Genomic DNA, 16,325 nt, shown 5'->3' with positions numbered 1-16,325 from the left:
TAATATCGAGAGAGTAAGTTAGAGAGAAAAGAGAGATAGAGTTGTTACTTATCTCAAGTAGAATAGTCGGAGCATTAACAATAGAGGCTTTACAAAATGGCAAGGATCCCTTTTATATAGGAGGGGAATTCCAACATAATACCAAATGCATTAATTATAAAGGTAGAGGGATGAGACAACTAGATAGCATTAGGCTTTGTCAATATTAGCTGCGTGCCTTGGGAACTCCCCTCTCCCTTATTATAGTCGTTAATATGCACTGCCCCCCGGGGCCGAAACCTGACGGCTCCCGAAAGTGGGTCTCGACCTCAGCTTCGAACCTCGAGAAGCATGTTTGCGAGGCGACCTAATGATGGAGAAATCGGGCCCCCGACTTTACCGCATACAGATAGTCTTCGCGTTTCTTAGAGTGAAAGTGCTAAGAAATGACCTTGAATTTCTTCCTCCTTTGATATTCTTATAATCGGCAACGGCCACAAGATGTCAAGATACGACATGCACGCTGCTCTTGCAGGTTTCCGCATTGACTATGGCAGTTGGCTGCCTCTTGGCCTTCTTCAATGCACAAACGGTGCTTTTATAAATACTCCCCTTCTTATTTTCTATTACCTATTGCATGCCCAAATCCCTGAAAAGGTTCGCTCTTCCTTTGCTTTCATTTTTTCTCAGGAACGCAACTCTTTTTCTTCCTCCAGAATCTTCTAGGGATGGCGAAAACTTCAATCTCTGCTTCTCAGGAGGTTGCGGTCTCATCCTCTTTGCTTCTTTCTCAAGGTGAAGTGGCCATACCTCCTCGTGCTGAGGAATGCTTCCCAGGATCTTTTGCGATAACCTCCGATTTCAAGGTCGAGAGACCTTCCTCAAAGCCAGAGCGTCGCGAGCCCGTGACTCGCTATATCAGCTCGACAATATACGTCGGGAGAGTGAGGGCTGACTGCCGCTGGGGGGATATCGTGCTTGTGGAGATCCCTGCTCGGGAAGAACATATTACGGCTCATAAAGCCTGCTTTCTGAGTGTGTACACCTATCCATTCACCTTGGGGCTGGTGGGGCCATCCTTGCCCCTGATCGACCCCGTGATTCTCGACTTCTGTCGACGATATCAGGTAACCCTTGGTCAAATCCATCCTTTGTTCTGGCGCGTTTTTTATATGATCAGGCATTACACAAACATGATAGAGGAGATGCCCTTCACCCTCAACCACCTGATCAAGATGTATAGTCCTCGTCTCCTCCGCGGGGGCCAAAATAAACTCCGTTGTCGAGCCCCGAAGTCCTCTTTGCCTGCATCGAGGAGCTCGAGAACGGGGGATGGGCAAGCTGATTTGTCCGAGTGAGGACTTCTGACCTGATCCCGACAGAAAAGATGTTGTTCCCCGAGAGGTGGAACGCGGGGCGTAAGTAAACATGTTGTCGGGTCTTCCTTTGCTTCTCTTTGACAATATTTCTCCAAGCATCTAACTCTATTTTTCTTGCTTCTTTAGCCGTAGAAACCTACCCCGGTGTGGTTTTGGACCTCTAGGATTGGGTCGGCCGCTTATACTCGATTTGCCCATATGCCAAACGAGTGTGGCAAGATTTATCCTGAGCCCGATGGGAAGCCAAAGATCATGGCAAGCTCAGAACCCTGCTGCATCCGCACCCTTTGATGCAAATCGTTATTAGTAGCTTTCTTCATTCTTTGTATTTAACTTTTGCATTTGTGTATGTCTGGGGGAAGTCCCTTTGACGAAGGAGGCACCACCCGTTGATGGGGATGCCCTAGTGCCTGGCGGGAAGAAGAGAAGGTAGGGGGTCTGTCGGTCGGGCCGCCGAAGTTCAAGAGGGTTAAGGTGGAAGAATCCAAGGTCGATCCGGCAGCTCTAACCCCGGAGACGGCGGGAAACCCTTGAGTTAAAGGCGAGTGGAAAAGTAGCTTCCCAATGGCCCCCGAAGAGTGTATAGACTCGGCCGATCCTCGAGCCATGGGGATGGAGGCTTCCGAACTAGAGCCTGATGCCGCTGCAGTCCCATCTTTATGGTGGGGAGGCAACAGATGGAGTATCGAGTACTACCCCTGAGTTGGCTGGCGGCCAGGATTCTCCCCGAGTTGAGATGCCCTTGGTAGGAAATTCGGAGGGGCCCAGCTCTGGGGTCTAGGGTGAACAAGGTATGGAGACTTTGATTGATCCTGCCAACTCTGTGATCGTTATTGATTCTCCTTAGGGAGTGATCCTACCGCCTCATGGAGTGCAAGATGTCCCGCGTGAAGAGCCCTCTGATGTAGGGGCACCAGTCAAAGGCGGAGATGCGCTCGAGAGACCGCCAACCGCTCTTGAGGGAATTCTTGAGGTTGACACTTTATTCGTTTTTGGCGAAATGGGCAGACTTTGCGAGCGGGTAATTTTTGCTAACCCTGTCCGCCGCTCTGGGCTGCTCCGATCTTTGTTTTTCTAACTTGTCCTTTTTTCATAGATTCAAGCCAAAGCGCTTCACAACCAGGCTTTCACCAAATACCAGGATGAGGTGAACTGTCATGAGCGTGAGAAAGCCTATCTTACCAAGCAGGTTATTCATCCCCCATTTACTATTATTTGAATCTTTGTTAGCTTCCAGTGCTTTCAACATCTCGAACCTGATTTGTGCAGTTTGAGAAGGAAAATGCCCTATTGAGAGAGGAGCTCTAGGCCAGAGATGCTGAAATTTCCGAGCTCAGTCGGTATATAAGGGAAATAACTTCTGAGAGGGACACCCTCCATGGGAAGGTAACCTTAGTCGAGCGTCAGCTCCAGGATGCGAAGGAGGATAATGAAAAGTACAGAGGTCTCCATTCCAAGCTGGTAGCTGCACTATCTAGGATTAAAGCCGAAGCTGAGGTGCTTGTATCCTCGCATAGGGAGGAAGCTATTGTCGCAAGTGCTCGCATTGAGAGGGCGTCTGAGGAGCCTAGCCCGAATTTACCTTGAGATGTGGATCGTCCTTGGTCGGATTCTAAAAAGCAGACTGTTGGAGGTGTGTCGGGTGACATCTCAGGCGATGCTAAAAATAAGGGTGGATCCCCGGAAAGGGAATATGCCGTTGAGAAGGGGCTGTTGGGGGACTCATAGCTGTCGGGGTGCAACCCTCGGGGGAGCCATTGAGAATGTAGGCTCGACAATGGATTAGGATTCTGTCGATTTTCCTGTTTGTATATAGTACTTTCATATTTGCATATGTATAAAGTAAACCCTATGGATTTGCTTCTTCCACTCCCCTTTTTGTCTGGAATTCAGCCAGGTGATCTTGTTTTAAAGTTGGCAAGAATCCTTAGATTCATGACACGGCCCTAGGGCTTATTAGGCAGGCTTGGGGGCTCTTACACGCTTGGTCGATGTGACCTTTAGTATAAACTAGCGTTAGGGCTCTTATGCTTTTGCCCAACTATTTTGGGTTTAATCTCCGAGTCGAGTTTCGACTCGAGTTCATTTGACCCTCGAACTTTCGTGTCTGCATGGGCTGGCGACAATGGCTCTTACGCCTTTGATCGAAGCGATCTCTTATATGCATGGCCCTGAGACTCACTAAGCTGGCGATAATGGCTCTTATGTTTTGCCTTGAGGCATTTGTATTTTAACTATTTTGGGTTTAGTCTCCGAGTCGGGTTTCAACTCGAGCTCAATCGACCCTCAAGTTTTGCATTTATGTGGGATGGCGACTATGGCTCTTACGCTCTGCCCTGAGGCATTTGTATTTTAACTATTTTGGGTTCAGGCTCCGAGTCAGGTTTCGACTCGAACTCAATCGATCTTCAAGTTTTGCATTTGTGTGGGCTTGCGACAATGGCTCTTACGCCTTAGGTCGAAGCGACCTTTTATGTGTGTGGCCCTGAGGCTCGTTAGGCTGGCGATAATGGCTCTTACGCTTTGCCCTTAGGCATATGTAGGCTTTGTTTTCCTCTCGTTAAGGACTTTTTGAAATGATTTTTCCTGACCCGTCGTCCGTTCGGGAAGAACCTCGATTTCAAGTTGTTTGTGGCGATGTTCGAGCACCTCGGAAGGTTTGGCTTGTAGGCTAAGTAGCTAGAAGCCTTGTGATTTGGAGCTGACTTGTTCGAATCCCTTTTGCCTATCGAGGGTAGCCTGGTTAACCGGTTCTTTTCGAAGTAGATTCGAAGTAATGGCCTATGATTTTGTAGCGACGGTCGGGCGTCCCTGAGTCGCGTTAATTCGGCTGGTACAGCTGTACGACCGTAGTCATTTGTGTTTGGCCGGAGCCATTTTTGGTCCTGAGTGTAGTAGTTAAGGTGTCTATATCGAGGGTATGCCTTTTAGGGGTCTTACAAATTCGATATATAGCCTAAAATTCGGGATCGAGTTTATGCCTATAGTAAGGTCTACAAAATTTTCATGCCTTTTGAGGTCTTACAGTTTTCGTTCATACTTGGTATAAGTATGATTCATGCTTTGCTTGAGGTCTTACAGTTTGTGTTGTTGATACTCGGTACGAGTATGATTCATGACTTGCTTGAGGTCTTACAGTTTGTGTTGTTGATACTGGGTACAAGTATGATTCATGCCTTGCTTGAGGTCTTACAGTTTGTGTTGTTGATACTCGGTATGAGTTTTACGAGACTGAGTCTGCCTGCTCGGGGTCTTACGGCCTCGGGTTTTTTTAACGAATGGCAATTGGTGACAGTCTCCAAGTCATCGAGTTTTCTTTGGCTCGGGAGCCGTTACTCGTGAGCTCGGAATTGCCTCATTGAGGGCTTACGATTTTGGAGATTCCGACCCTGAGGTTATGCAGGTGCCGAGTTATTGACGCCAGTCTCCGAGTGTTCGGGGCGCTCTCGGTGGAGGAATTTTTGTTGAGAAAATGTTGAGTTTCCTTTGGAGCATGAGGTGCTTTGGCAAAAGACATTCGTTGATTGCTTGGCACAAGTACATGTCGTTTTGTTGCCGTGGGTCCAGCTCATACAGGCACGGTTCATTCGATCGTTTGGCCCAGTACATCATTTTCCTATTAGAATCCTATTTGGCGTTCCTCGGTTCTTCCGAGTGGGTGACTTTCCAAGGTGTGTCCTCCAGTGTTCGGGGTTGATTGCAAAGAAAGCCTCGAACACTTGTTGTATTTCCCTTAGGTAGCATGTAGGTGTTGCCTCATTAAAAACCTTGTCGTTAAAACCCTCTTTGGGACAAAATACAGTTGAAGGAAAATAGTAAAACTCTTGCTCGAGAGTATTTATGGAATTTTCGATCGGATGCCCTAGCAGTAATATCGTTTTAGCATCGATATATTCCAGTTGCTCGGAAGTTGTTCGCCTTTCATGGTGACGAGCTTATAAGATCCCTTGCCGACTACTCCGAGGACACGGTACGGTCCTTCCCAATTCTAGCCCAGCTTCCCTTCATTAGGATTTCAGGTGTTGAGAGTGACCTTCCTTAGGACTAGGTCCCCTATCCCGAAATATCGGAGAATTGTTCTCCTATTATAATATCTTTCGGTTTTCTGCTTCTGAGCGGCCATCCGGATCAGCGAGGCTTCTCATTTTTCATCCAGTTGTTCGAGGGCCATTGTCATGGCCTTGTTGTTCGAGCCCTCATTAGTATGCTGGAATCTGGCGCTTGGCTCCCCAACTTCCACTGGTATCAAAGCCTCGTCACCGTATACTAGAGAGAAAGGCATTTCTCTGGTGCTTGATTTTGAAGTTGTTCGATATGCCCATAGCACCTCGGGCAGCATTTCTCTCCATTTTCCCTTGGTGCTCTCCAGTTTCTTTTTTAAGTTCTGAATGATGGTTTTATTTATGAATTTGGCTTGTCCGTTTGCACATGGGTAGTAAGGTGTCGACAGGATTCTCTTGATTTTGTCATCTTCAAGGAACTGTGTTACCTTGCTCCCGATGAACTGCCTCCCGTTATCGCATGATATTTCGGATGGGATTCTGAATCGGTATATGATGTGATCTCATATGAAGTTGATGACTTCCTTTTCTCTTATTTTTTCAAAGGCCTGCGCTTCCACCCATTTTGAAAAGTAGTCAGTCATAAATAAAATGAATCTAGCTTTACCTGGTGCCGTCGGCAAAGGACCAACGATGTCCATTCCCCATTTCATGAATGGCCATGGTGATAAAGCGGAATTTAGTTGCTCGCCGAGCTGGTGAATCATGGGAGCAAATCTCTGGCATATGTCACACTTTCGAACGAATTCTTTGGTATCTTTTTCCATGTTGTCCCAATAGTATCCTACTATGATCAACTTCCGAACTAAGGAGTCGGCGGCGGAATGATTTCCACAAGTACCCTTATGAATTTCTCGGAGTACATAATCTGTGTCACCTGGCCCTAGGCATATCGCCAGGGGGCCATCGAAAGTTCTCCTGTACAGAGTCTCATTTTCGTCGAGCGAGAACCGGGCTGCTTTGGTTTGCAGGGCCCTTGATTCTTTTGGATATGCGGGCAACTTCCCGTCCTTTAAATAATCAATATATTTATTCCTCCAATCCCATGTTAGGCTGGTGGAATTAATCTCTGCGTGACCTTCCTCGACCACTGATTTAAACAATTGGACAACAGCCCCGAGGAGTAAGTCCTCTTCTTTAATAGAAGATCCCAGATTCGCGAGGGCATCAGCCTCGTTGTTCTGCTCTCGAGGTACATGGACTAAGGTCCATTCTTTGAAGCGACGCAGTGCGACTTGGATTTTGTCCAAGTATCTCTGCATCCTGTCTTCTCGAGCTTTGTAGCTCCCATTCACCTGGCTTACTACGAGGATTGAATGGCATTTCGCCACGACCGTCTCGGTCCCAAGCTTTTGGCCAGTTTTAAACCTGCAATCACTCAGCTTCATTGTTAGTCAATTTTGTTGTTTTTATGGATTTTCTGATTACGTCGCCAATGGGTGGCTTTAGGACTATATCGAGCTCAGATCCCCTTATGTTTGTAGCACCGTCTGTGAACAGGGTCCATACCCCGGAAGACGTGCCTGCTTTTAATAAAAGTTCTTTCTCTACCTCGGGTACGAGGGAGGGCGAAAAATTGGCCACGAAGTCCGCCAGAATTTGGGACTTGATGGCCATTCGATGTTGATACTCGATATCATACCATCCGAGTTCGATGGCCCATTTGGCCAATCGGCCCGATAGCTCAGGTTTGTGAAGTATGCTCCGGAGGGGGTACGTCGACAGAATGCAGATACGGTGATATTGAAATAGGGCTTCAGCTTTCGCGAGGCGCTTATTAGCGCAAGGGCTAATTTTTCTAGATGGGGATAACTGGTTTCGGCATCCCCTAGGGTCCAACTTACATAATAAATAGGAAATTGCGTACCTTGCTCCTTTTGAACCAGTATGTCGTTTACCGCTATTTTAGACACTACTAGGTACAAATATTGTGTTTCATCCTCCTTTGGCGTATGCAACAAAGGTGGACTAGTCATATATCATTTTAGTTCCTCTAAGGCGTGTTGGCATTCTGGAGTCCATTCGAAGTTGTTCTTTCTTTTAAGTAAAGAGAAGAAATGGTGGCTCTTGTCTAATGACCTTGATATGAATCAACCCAAGGCCGCTATCCACCCTGTTAGCCGTTGTACGACCTTTACATTGTTCAGCACCGTGATTTCTTTGATGGCCTTTATTTTGTCAGGATTAATCTCGATCCCCCTGTTTGATACCATGATCATCTAGATTTGATTATACCCCGAGTAGGCATCGATAAAGGTGAGGGTTTCGTGGCCGGCTGTAGCATCGATTAGACGATCGATGCTAGGCAATGAGAAGGAATCTTTAGGACACGCTTTATTCAAGTCTTTATAATCTACACACACTCTTAGCTTGTTTCCCTTTTTAGGCACTACTACTACGTTGGCCAGCCATTCGGGGTACTTTACCTCTCTAATAGATCCTATTTTAAGAAGTTTTGTTACCTCTTCTTTGATGAAGGCATGTTTTACCTCGGACTGTGGTCTTCTCTTCTACTTTATGGGTTTAAACTTGGGATCGGCACTCAGCCTGTGGGAGGTTATTTCTAGTGGAATTCCTATCATATCTAAGTGGGACCTAGCGAAATAGTCGATATTGTTACTAAGAAATTGAATGAACCCTTTCTTGAGTTTGGGGGTTAACCCCGTTCATAGGTATACCTTACGATCTTGGAGGTGTTCGATTAAAATGGTCTACTCCAGCTCTTTGACTGTTGATTTAGTTGCATCCGATTCTTCGGGGGCGATGAAGGTCCGAGGAGCGAAGAAATCTTCTTCGTCGTCCTCGGGGGTCTGTGTGTTTCTAACTTCGTCTGAGATCAGGTGTGTGGGGATCAATGCCTTATGGTGAACTGCGAACATTTCTTTCGCTGCCTGTTGTTCTCCATGTATGGTCGTTATGTCATCCTTCATGGGAAATTTTATCACCTAGTGTAAGGTTGACAATATTGCCCTCATGTTGTGTATCCAAAGCCTACCAAGCAATGCATTGTACCTCATGTCGCCGTCGATGACATGGAACTCGGTGTTCTGAATCACGCCGGACGTGTTGATCGGAAGGGTGATCTCTCATTTCGTTACTTCGCCGGTCATGTTGAAGCCGTGGAGAACTCGAGGGATGGGGGCCACTTGATCGAGCAGCCCCAGTTGTCCTACTACCTCTGATCTAATTATGTTGGTCGAGCTGCCTGGATCCATGAGCACACGTTTTATCCTAGTATTGTTTAAAAGAAACGAGATCACCAGTGCATCGCCTCAAGATCCTCCTCGCTGAATGCGAGGGTGTCTTCAAGCATGTTGTTTCGTGTCAGTCCCTCTTCTGTGGTAGACGTTCTTGTCCGTTTGAATATGGGTCCTTGGGGGACATTGGTTCCTCCAATAATCATATGTACGTCATGTCGAAGAGTCTCCCCTTCCACCCGGGTTGAGTTTTGCGGTGGTGTACTGACATTTGGAGTAGTCAGGTCCTTCTCTTTGTGGTTTTCGAGTTTGTTGTTCTCAACTCTGTTCACTGAGCCAGACATTTTGTGCTGAAATCGAAGATCTTGGACAAGAAAAAGTGTGAATGGCAACTTGTGTTGTGTAATGAAACCAGCAAGAAAATAATCACTATTATTTTTAGCCCCACGGTGGGCGCCAAACTGTTTACCATGAAATGGTAATAATACATAAATTTATTGATGGGACTCTAAAAGTACGTGATTTATTTTTATGCTAGTTGTTAAGCAGTTGATGCTAGATATGTGAAGTTAAAAGATGAAATGCGAGCTAAAATGGAGTTATAATCGAACCGGGGGGTTTAGCTATTCGGGCTTCGGACCGATTGATGCGGGGCTTCGAGGTCGATGCCTGGGCTCATGCTCAGGCTCGAGCTATCGGGGATAATCGGGGAAGGGTCAACAGTTATAATATAATTGTTAGAGGCTCTTTATGTCCTATGAAGAGCAATAAATGAAGAACAAGTATGAAGTCAATAAATAAGAGCAATAATATCGAGAGAGTAACTTAGAGAGAAAAGAGAAAGAGTTGTTATTAATCTCAAGTAGAATAGTCGGAGAAACAACAGTAAAGGCTTTACAAAATGGCAAGGATCCCCTTTATATATGAGGGGAATCCCAACATAGTACAAAATGCATTAATTATAAAGGTAGAGGGATGGGACAACTAGATAGCATTAGGCTTTGTCAATATCAATTGCGTGCCTTGGGAACTCCCCTCTCCCCTATTATAGCCGTTAGTATGCACTGCCCCTCGGGGCCGAAACTCGATGGCTCCCGAAGGTGAGTCTCGATCTCGGCTTCGAACCTCGAGAAGCATGTTTGCAAGGAGGCCTAATGACAGGGAAATCGGGCCCCCAGTTTTACCACATACAATAATCAAGAATGTACTAAATTCTTTGTAAACCTATACCTTCTTTAAATTGTTTTTTAAAAAAAAAATCCAAGGTGTGATAAAAGGGTATTAGATTATGTAAGAAGCCTGAGGTGAGATAAGAAGTTACTACATAGCCAGGGTATTAGGCTATAGGTAGCGGTGTACAAACCGAATCGGAAAACCCCACCAAATGGAAAAGTCAAACCAAACCGATTAAAAAACCGACTAGGTTTGGTTTGATTTGGTTTGGTATTGAGTAAAAAAATCCGAACTAAACCGACATATAAATATATAATTTTTATATACACTTTTAAGATTTATATTGAATATTCTTTAAAAAATCTCTAGAAATATTTGGGATTCTCTTGCGAGATATAATATTTAATAGTATATGAAGTACTCCATATTTATTAACCATAATGGGTTGTATGATCACTTTCTCATCAAGTATTACTGAAATGCGTCAATCTCTTTGTTCTTCCATATTTATATCATATGTTAAGATCTATTAAATTGTTATATCTTTTCGGATGTGAAGTGATCATTATTATTTAGGTATCATATTGATTTTTATGTTTAATTACTAAATTTGGTTAACCTTGAAAGTGTGCATCAACGAAACATTATTGTCAAACGACTTAAAAAATAACTATTATATGTTACTAAGAAAATTCTCTCATAAGAATATTTTAATAGATAATATATTTGTCAATTTTTTATATTTTAACTAAACAAATATTTACTTATCAAAAATTTTAAAAAGTAAGATTGAAATAATATTTAAGTAACAAAAACCCGAAAAATTTGACAAAATCGAATCAATCCAAACCGATATAGTTGGTAGTTTAGTTTTGATAAAATCCGAACCAACCCGGTCCATGTACACCCCTAGCTACAGGTACCCATGAATCTAGTTGCTTTTGTCCAAATTACGTATTTGTATTAAGAAATTTACTGAATATTTATAAATATTTAATGGTGAACCTAGTTATTATTGTATACATACTCGGGATTGTTGTAAGAACCCATAAATTTCAAACTCTGAATCTATCTCTATCCATAACGATTAATAGCCCGTTTGGCCAAGCTGCAAAAATCAGCTTATTTTGAGAAGTGTTTTTTTTTTCAAAAGTGTTTTTCTCAAAAGTACTTTTGGTGAGAAGCAAAATTTGTTTGGATAATTAGTTTGAAAAGCACTTCTGAGCAGCAATTGGTGTTTGACCAAGCTTTAAAAAACTGCTTCTAAGTGTATTTTTCTCAAAAGTGCTTCTCAAAAAAGTGCTTTTGGAGAGAAGCTACTTTTTTCTGCTTCTCCTCAAAAGCAATTTTTTTCCTTCCAGAAGCTTAGCCAAACACCTCAATTTTGGCCAAAAGTGCTTTTGACAAAAAAAAACACTTTTGACCAAAAAAAAAAGCTTGGCCAAACAGGCTATAAATTTGGTTCCTTTTAGAGGAACAGACAAAAAAGATTTACTTTTATCTTGTGTAAGAATAGTCAATCACAACTGATTGTTGGCGTACGTATGGGTGACATAAGTGTTTAGGGGGATATTCTCAGGTATCTTAATTACCTTGAAGTTGACCTAAATATAAGGGTGTCTAACGGGCTGGATTGACCCGTAACCGGATTGGTCCAGACCGGTTAAAATCGGAACCGGACCGGCCCGTTACATAGGGGGTCGGGTGGGGCTGGGTAGGAGGGATAGAGGGGGTTGGTCCGTTTAAATTTTGGTAACGGTTAACTGGACCGATCAAACCCGGTCCACGTGAATAGTACCGTGTACCGGTTAAACCAGCCCGTCCCGGCCCGATACAACCTTTTTTTTGTTTTTTTTTTAAATTTTTTGAATTAAGTGGGATCCACTAACCGTTGGCAACAGTCAGACCTGGCAGGGATCCGTTGCCCAACGGGTTAATTGCATTAATAGCCTCTTTTTTCTTTAAAATTTAATATTTTTTCAATTTACAAAATTAACCTTCTCTAAAACTATAAATACACCCCCCCCCTCTTCTTCATTTCTTCACTCAACTCTCATTTCTCAATCTCAATTTCTCCCATTCTCTCATTCTCCAATTTTCAAGATTTCAAGTCACAATCTCAAATTCTCAAATCTCAATTCAATTTAAATCATGCCTCGTACTTCTAGAGTGCGCTCATATGTTTGGCAACACTTTGAGGTGGTAGAAGAAAATGAAGAAGGTCAGAAAGTAAAGTGCAAGAACTGTGGTCAAGTCTTAAATTTTCGTTCAGAGTCTGGCACAGGCAGTTTAAGGAGGCATATAAAGTATTGTCTTGAGCGTCCTCCGAAAATTCGTATTTAAGATTTTAAGAGAATTTGTGTTATTTTAAAATTATTAGACGTATTTATGCTTAATGTTTTAGTTTGTTAGATTAATTTGAAGTATTGTTAATTTATTATGCATGAAAATTTAGTTTTACTATTTTTTGTTAATTTACTTTTTAAATGCAAACTTTAATTTTGAATTTTGAAATAAATGTAGCACTTGCAATTTATATTAATACTTTTGTATTAATATAACTTGTAATCTTTAAATTAATACAAATTATTAATATAACTTACAATAGTTATACAAAATACAAAAAAAAAAAAATACACTAAATCCGGCCCGACCCGGCCCCCTTAACCCGTAACCCTTACGGTTCAATTTTTATCCGGATAAACCCGAACCCGTTAAGCCCCAACCCGTAATCGGCCCGAACCGTAACTCGTACAGGTCCAAAAAATAGCAACTCGGCCCGGACCAGCCCACCCGTTTAATACCTATACCTAAATATAAGGAAATAGAAGGTTTAGAGCTTTTGTGGCTATTATTTGTGCAGGCTATGTGGATGTGCTCTTCAATGATCAATCCCTTACCTAAGGAGTTGACTATTTGTGTACACTTTCCAAACCTAAGCATGAATTGGAGGCCATAATATTAACCTTCGTTGTATGAGACATTTTGGGTCTACATCGCTTTTACGGTCAGATCTCTCTGTATTAATATTGTTATATAATAACAATTCACTATAAAAATTAAAAAAAAAAATTGCAATCAATTTTTATGTTATTTTATAATATATGTTCTCTATAACAGAACTTTGTCATAATAGTCAAAAAGATTTGAAACAATTGAAGCTATTATAGAGAGGTTTGGTTATAATATTAGTTATTGGTTCAGACGATCCCAACAACTTTTACATAGATCATATTTATATGAGCTAGGAAATTCATTTAATATATATAAATATTTAATTACAAATCAAGTTATTAAAGTTATGAATTCAACCGCAAATTTAGAACCCATAGCTTCTACTTGTTCCGTTGACATACGAGAGTTCCTAAGATTCAAGGAATAATTCTTTGCACCCCGCTTTAATTTACAAAGTCTGTCAATTTCCCATCTTAAATCTCGTTGAATTCATTGATGTGTGTAGTCCCATCATTAACCAAGATTTGGCCGATTTCACCCACTTGAAATTTATTTTGAATTGAAGTAGCTAATTCAACTTTCTACTAAACTCATTTATAAGTTTGCATTTCGTTTTTCTTTGTACAACTATCATTTCGCTCATTTGGAGTTTGTTAATCTGCAAAATTTTCAGTAACTTTTAATGTGAATGTAATCTTAAAGCCAATTTGAAATACCACGTAAAAACACCCTCTATATTCATTTGCTGAGCATTCAATATTCAATCTTGTTAAATTATGTGAACCATCTTATCTGAAAATTTTAATGTGTTAGAGAGGATATATGTGATGACCTGAAAGGTCATCTTGTGTTTTAGAATCCAATTCGCGGTTTCGAGGTCTTTAAAACCTCATCTTATTTTTTTTCGATTTGCGTGCGCAGTCGGGGCGCATTTTCGGAAAGCCTTTATGTGGAAATTTGAGAAAAATATTATTTTTGCCTATAAAAATTGATTTTAGTTGACTTCGGTCAATACTTTGAGTAAACGGACCGGGACTCGTATTCTGACGGTCCCGGAGGGTCTGTAGTAAAATATGGATCCTGGGCGTATGACCGGAATCGAATTCCGAGGTTCCTCCTAGCCCGAGAAATAATTTTTTGATAAAAATTGTTAAATTGAAATTATAAAGGTTTAAAGAAATTGATTAATAAGTGATTTTGTTGATACCGGGTCCGTATTGTGGTTCCGGAGCTCGGTACAGGTCCTTTATGATATTTATACTCTATTCGTAGTTCTAGGTGTTATTTTAGCGATATGATCGCGGGAGCAAGTTCGTATGATGTTTAAAGACTTGTGTGCATGTTTGGTTTGGAGCCTCGAGGGCTCGGGTGAGTTTCGTATAGGCTACGGGATGTTTAGACTTAGAAAAATCTGGTATTTTGCTGCAGCAGTTATTCTGATATGCCCTTCTTCGCGTTCGCGTAGGTAGTCTCGCGAACGCGAAAGGTAAAAAGGGGTAGGGAAAAATTTATTCTTCGCGAACGCGAAGGACAGGTCGCGAATGCGGAGCAGCATGGGCCTTACCCTTCGCGAACGTGACCCGTCTACCGCAAACACAAAGCATGGGACCTGGGGGAGGGGAAAGTTGCTCATCGCCAACGCATGTCGCGAACACGGAGGTCGAGGAGAGAATTCCTTCGCGAACACAATGGGTATCTCGCGAACGCAACAGGCTTCTCGTGAACGCGAAGAAGGCATGTCCAGTCTTTTTTTAAAAAAAAAACCTCAACACGGGATTTATCAAAAATTTCACAAATCTTTCATTAGAACTCGACCTAGGGACGATTTTGAAGATGGATTTCAACACTAATTCATAGGTTTGTGTTCTTCAACTCATTTCTTCAATTTCCATCAACACCCATTAGATTTTTTGCACTAAATTTTATTCTTTCATGGTAGAATTAGGGATTTTGGGAAAAATTGGGAATTTTGCAAATTTGAAAATTTAGACCTCGATTTGGGGTCTGATTTCGAAACTAATTACATATTTGGGCTCGGGGGTGAATGAGTAAATGGGTTTTGGTCCGAACCTCAAGTTTTGACCAGGCGAGCCTGGGGTCGATTTTTGACTATTTTGGGGAATTGTTGGGAAACTTATAATTCTGTATTGGAATTAATTTCTTTAGCGGTAATTGATATTATTAAGTTAATTATGACTAGATACGAGTGTTTCGGATGTGAAAACTATGGGAAAAGCGGTGATTGAGGCTTGAGTTCGGCCGTGGAATTGAGGTAAGTGTTGTGGCTAACCTTAGCTTGAGAGATTAGGTATTGTTGAGTCTATTTGGCTATGTGTTTGATATTGAGTACAATGTATAGGTAAGGTGACGAGTACTTATGCGTTGTTGTCGAGTCATATCATGCGAGTTGGTCTTATTATTGTAACTATTGTACTTTGTGATCATATATTTCTTGTTTAGATTTGTCACTCCATGTGTTGAGCAACTCTTATCATGTTTTACGAATTTTGGTACTGATTGAGTATTAACTCAGAGTTGAGACTGGTATTGTGGAATTAAATATTGAAGTAAGACTGATTCTTGATATTTCTTTCTCCCTGCGATTATTGTTCATTGTCTTGGCGTGGGAGAGTGTTAAATCACGAAGGGTGATGTCGTGCGATATTTTGTGAGTGAGTGATAATGCACGAAGGGTGATGCTGTGCCGTATTATGTGAGTGATAATGCACGAAGGGTGATACTGTGCTATGCTATGAGAGAATTAATGCACGAAGGGTGATGAAAGTGCCATGTGTATGAGAGAGTTAATGCACGAAGGGTGATGCCGTGCCGTTTATGTTGTTTCTTATGATGAGAATGAGAGTAAAAGCATGAAGGGTGATGTCGTGCACTTGTTTGCTATGTTATTACTTTTGTTGGTGCAAAGCATGATATTTACTGCGTTCCTTTACTGTACTATTTTCAGGATTTGATATTCCCCTCAGCATACTTTTTCCATTCCCGTTATTATCTGTTAAATTTCCGTTTGTTGTTCTTTTCTTGTATATGATTTAACTGCACAGATTTATATTATTGTCGTGCCCTAGCCTCGTCACCACTTCGCCGAAGTTAGCCTCGGCACTTACCAGTACATGGGGTCGATTGTACTGATACTGTGCTCTGCACTTTATGTGCAGATTCCGGTACCGGACCGCATTGATCATAGTTGGGTTGCTCCCTTCAGACCATCAGGAGACCCAAGGTAGATCTGCCAGCATTGGCAGACCCTGGAGTCCCCTTCCAGTTATCCTAGTTTCTATGTTTTCTTTTATTTCGAGAATAGATGTATTTTCTTTAAACTAGTATTTGTAGTGACTCTTAAAAGTTCGTGGATTGTGACACCAGATTTTGGGTAGTCGTGTATTAGTTTTTGGATTATTACAAATTTTCGCACTTCTTTAATTTGTTTTGGTTTAATTCTTACTATGTACTGTTTTGGATAGCGGTTAGCGTAGTAGATAATTATCTGTTGGCTTGCCTAGCATGTTTAAAAGTTAGGCGCCATCACGATCCCAACGGTGGAAAATCCGGATCGTGACAAG

General features: G+C 42.1%; 1 protein-coding gene across 1 annotated transcript; it reads right to left on the bottom strand.

Moving 5' to 3' along the window:
* Nucleotides 1-5,922: 5,922 nt before the first annotated feature.
* On the bottom strand, nucleotides 5,923-6,807 carry LOC138874747 (uncharacterized). Its single transcript, XM_070153528.1, has one exon. The coding sequence runs from the start codon at nucleotides 6,805-6,807 to the stop codon at nucleotides 5,923-5,925; it is 885 nt and encodes a 294-aa protein (XP_070009629.1).
* Nucleotides 6,808-16,325: the final 9,518 nt, after the last annotated feature.

This window comes from Nicotiana sylvestris, chromosome 8 (assembly GCF_000393655.2).
Source record: "Nicotiana sylvestris chromosome 8, ASM39365v2, whole genome shotgun sequence".
NCBI lineage: Eukaryota > Viridiplantae > Streptophyta > Magnoliopsida > Solanales > Solanaceae > Nicotiana > Nicotiana sylvestris.
The sequence above is the reverse complement of the archived record's forward strand: the minus strand, read 5'-3'. Positions and strand labels throughout refer to the sequence as shown.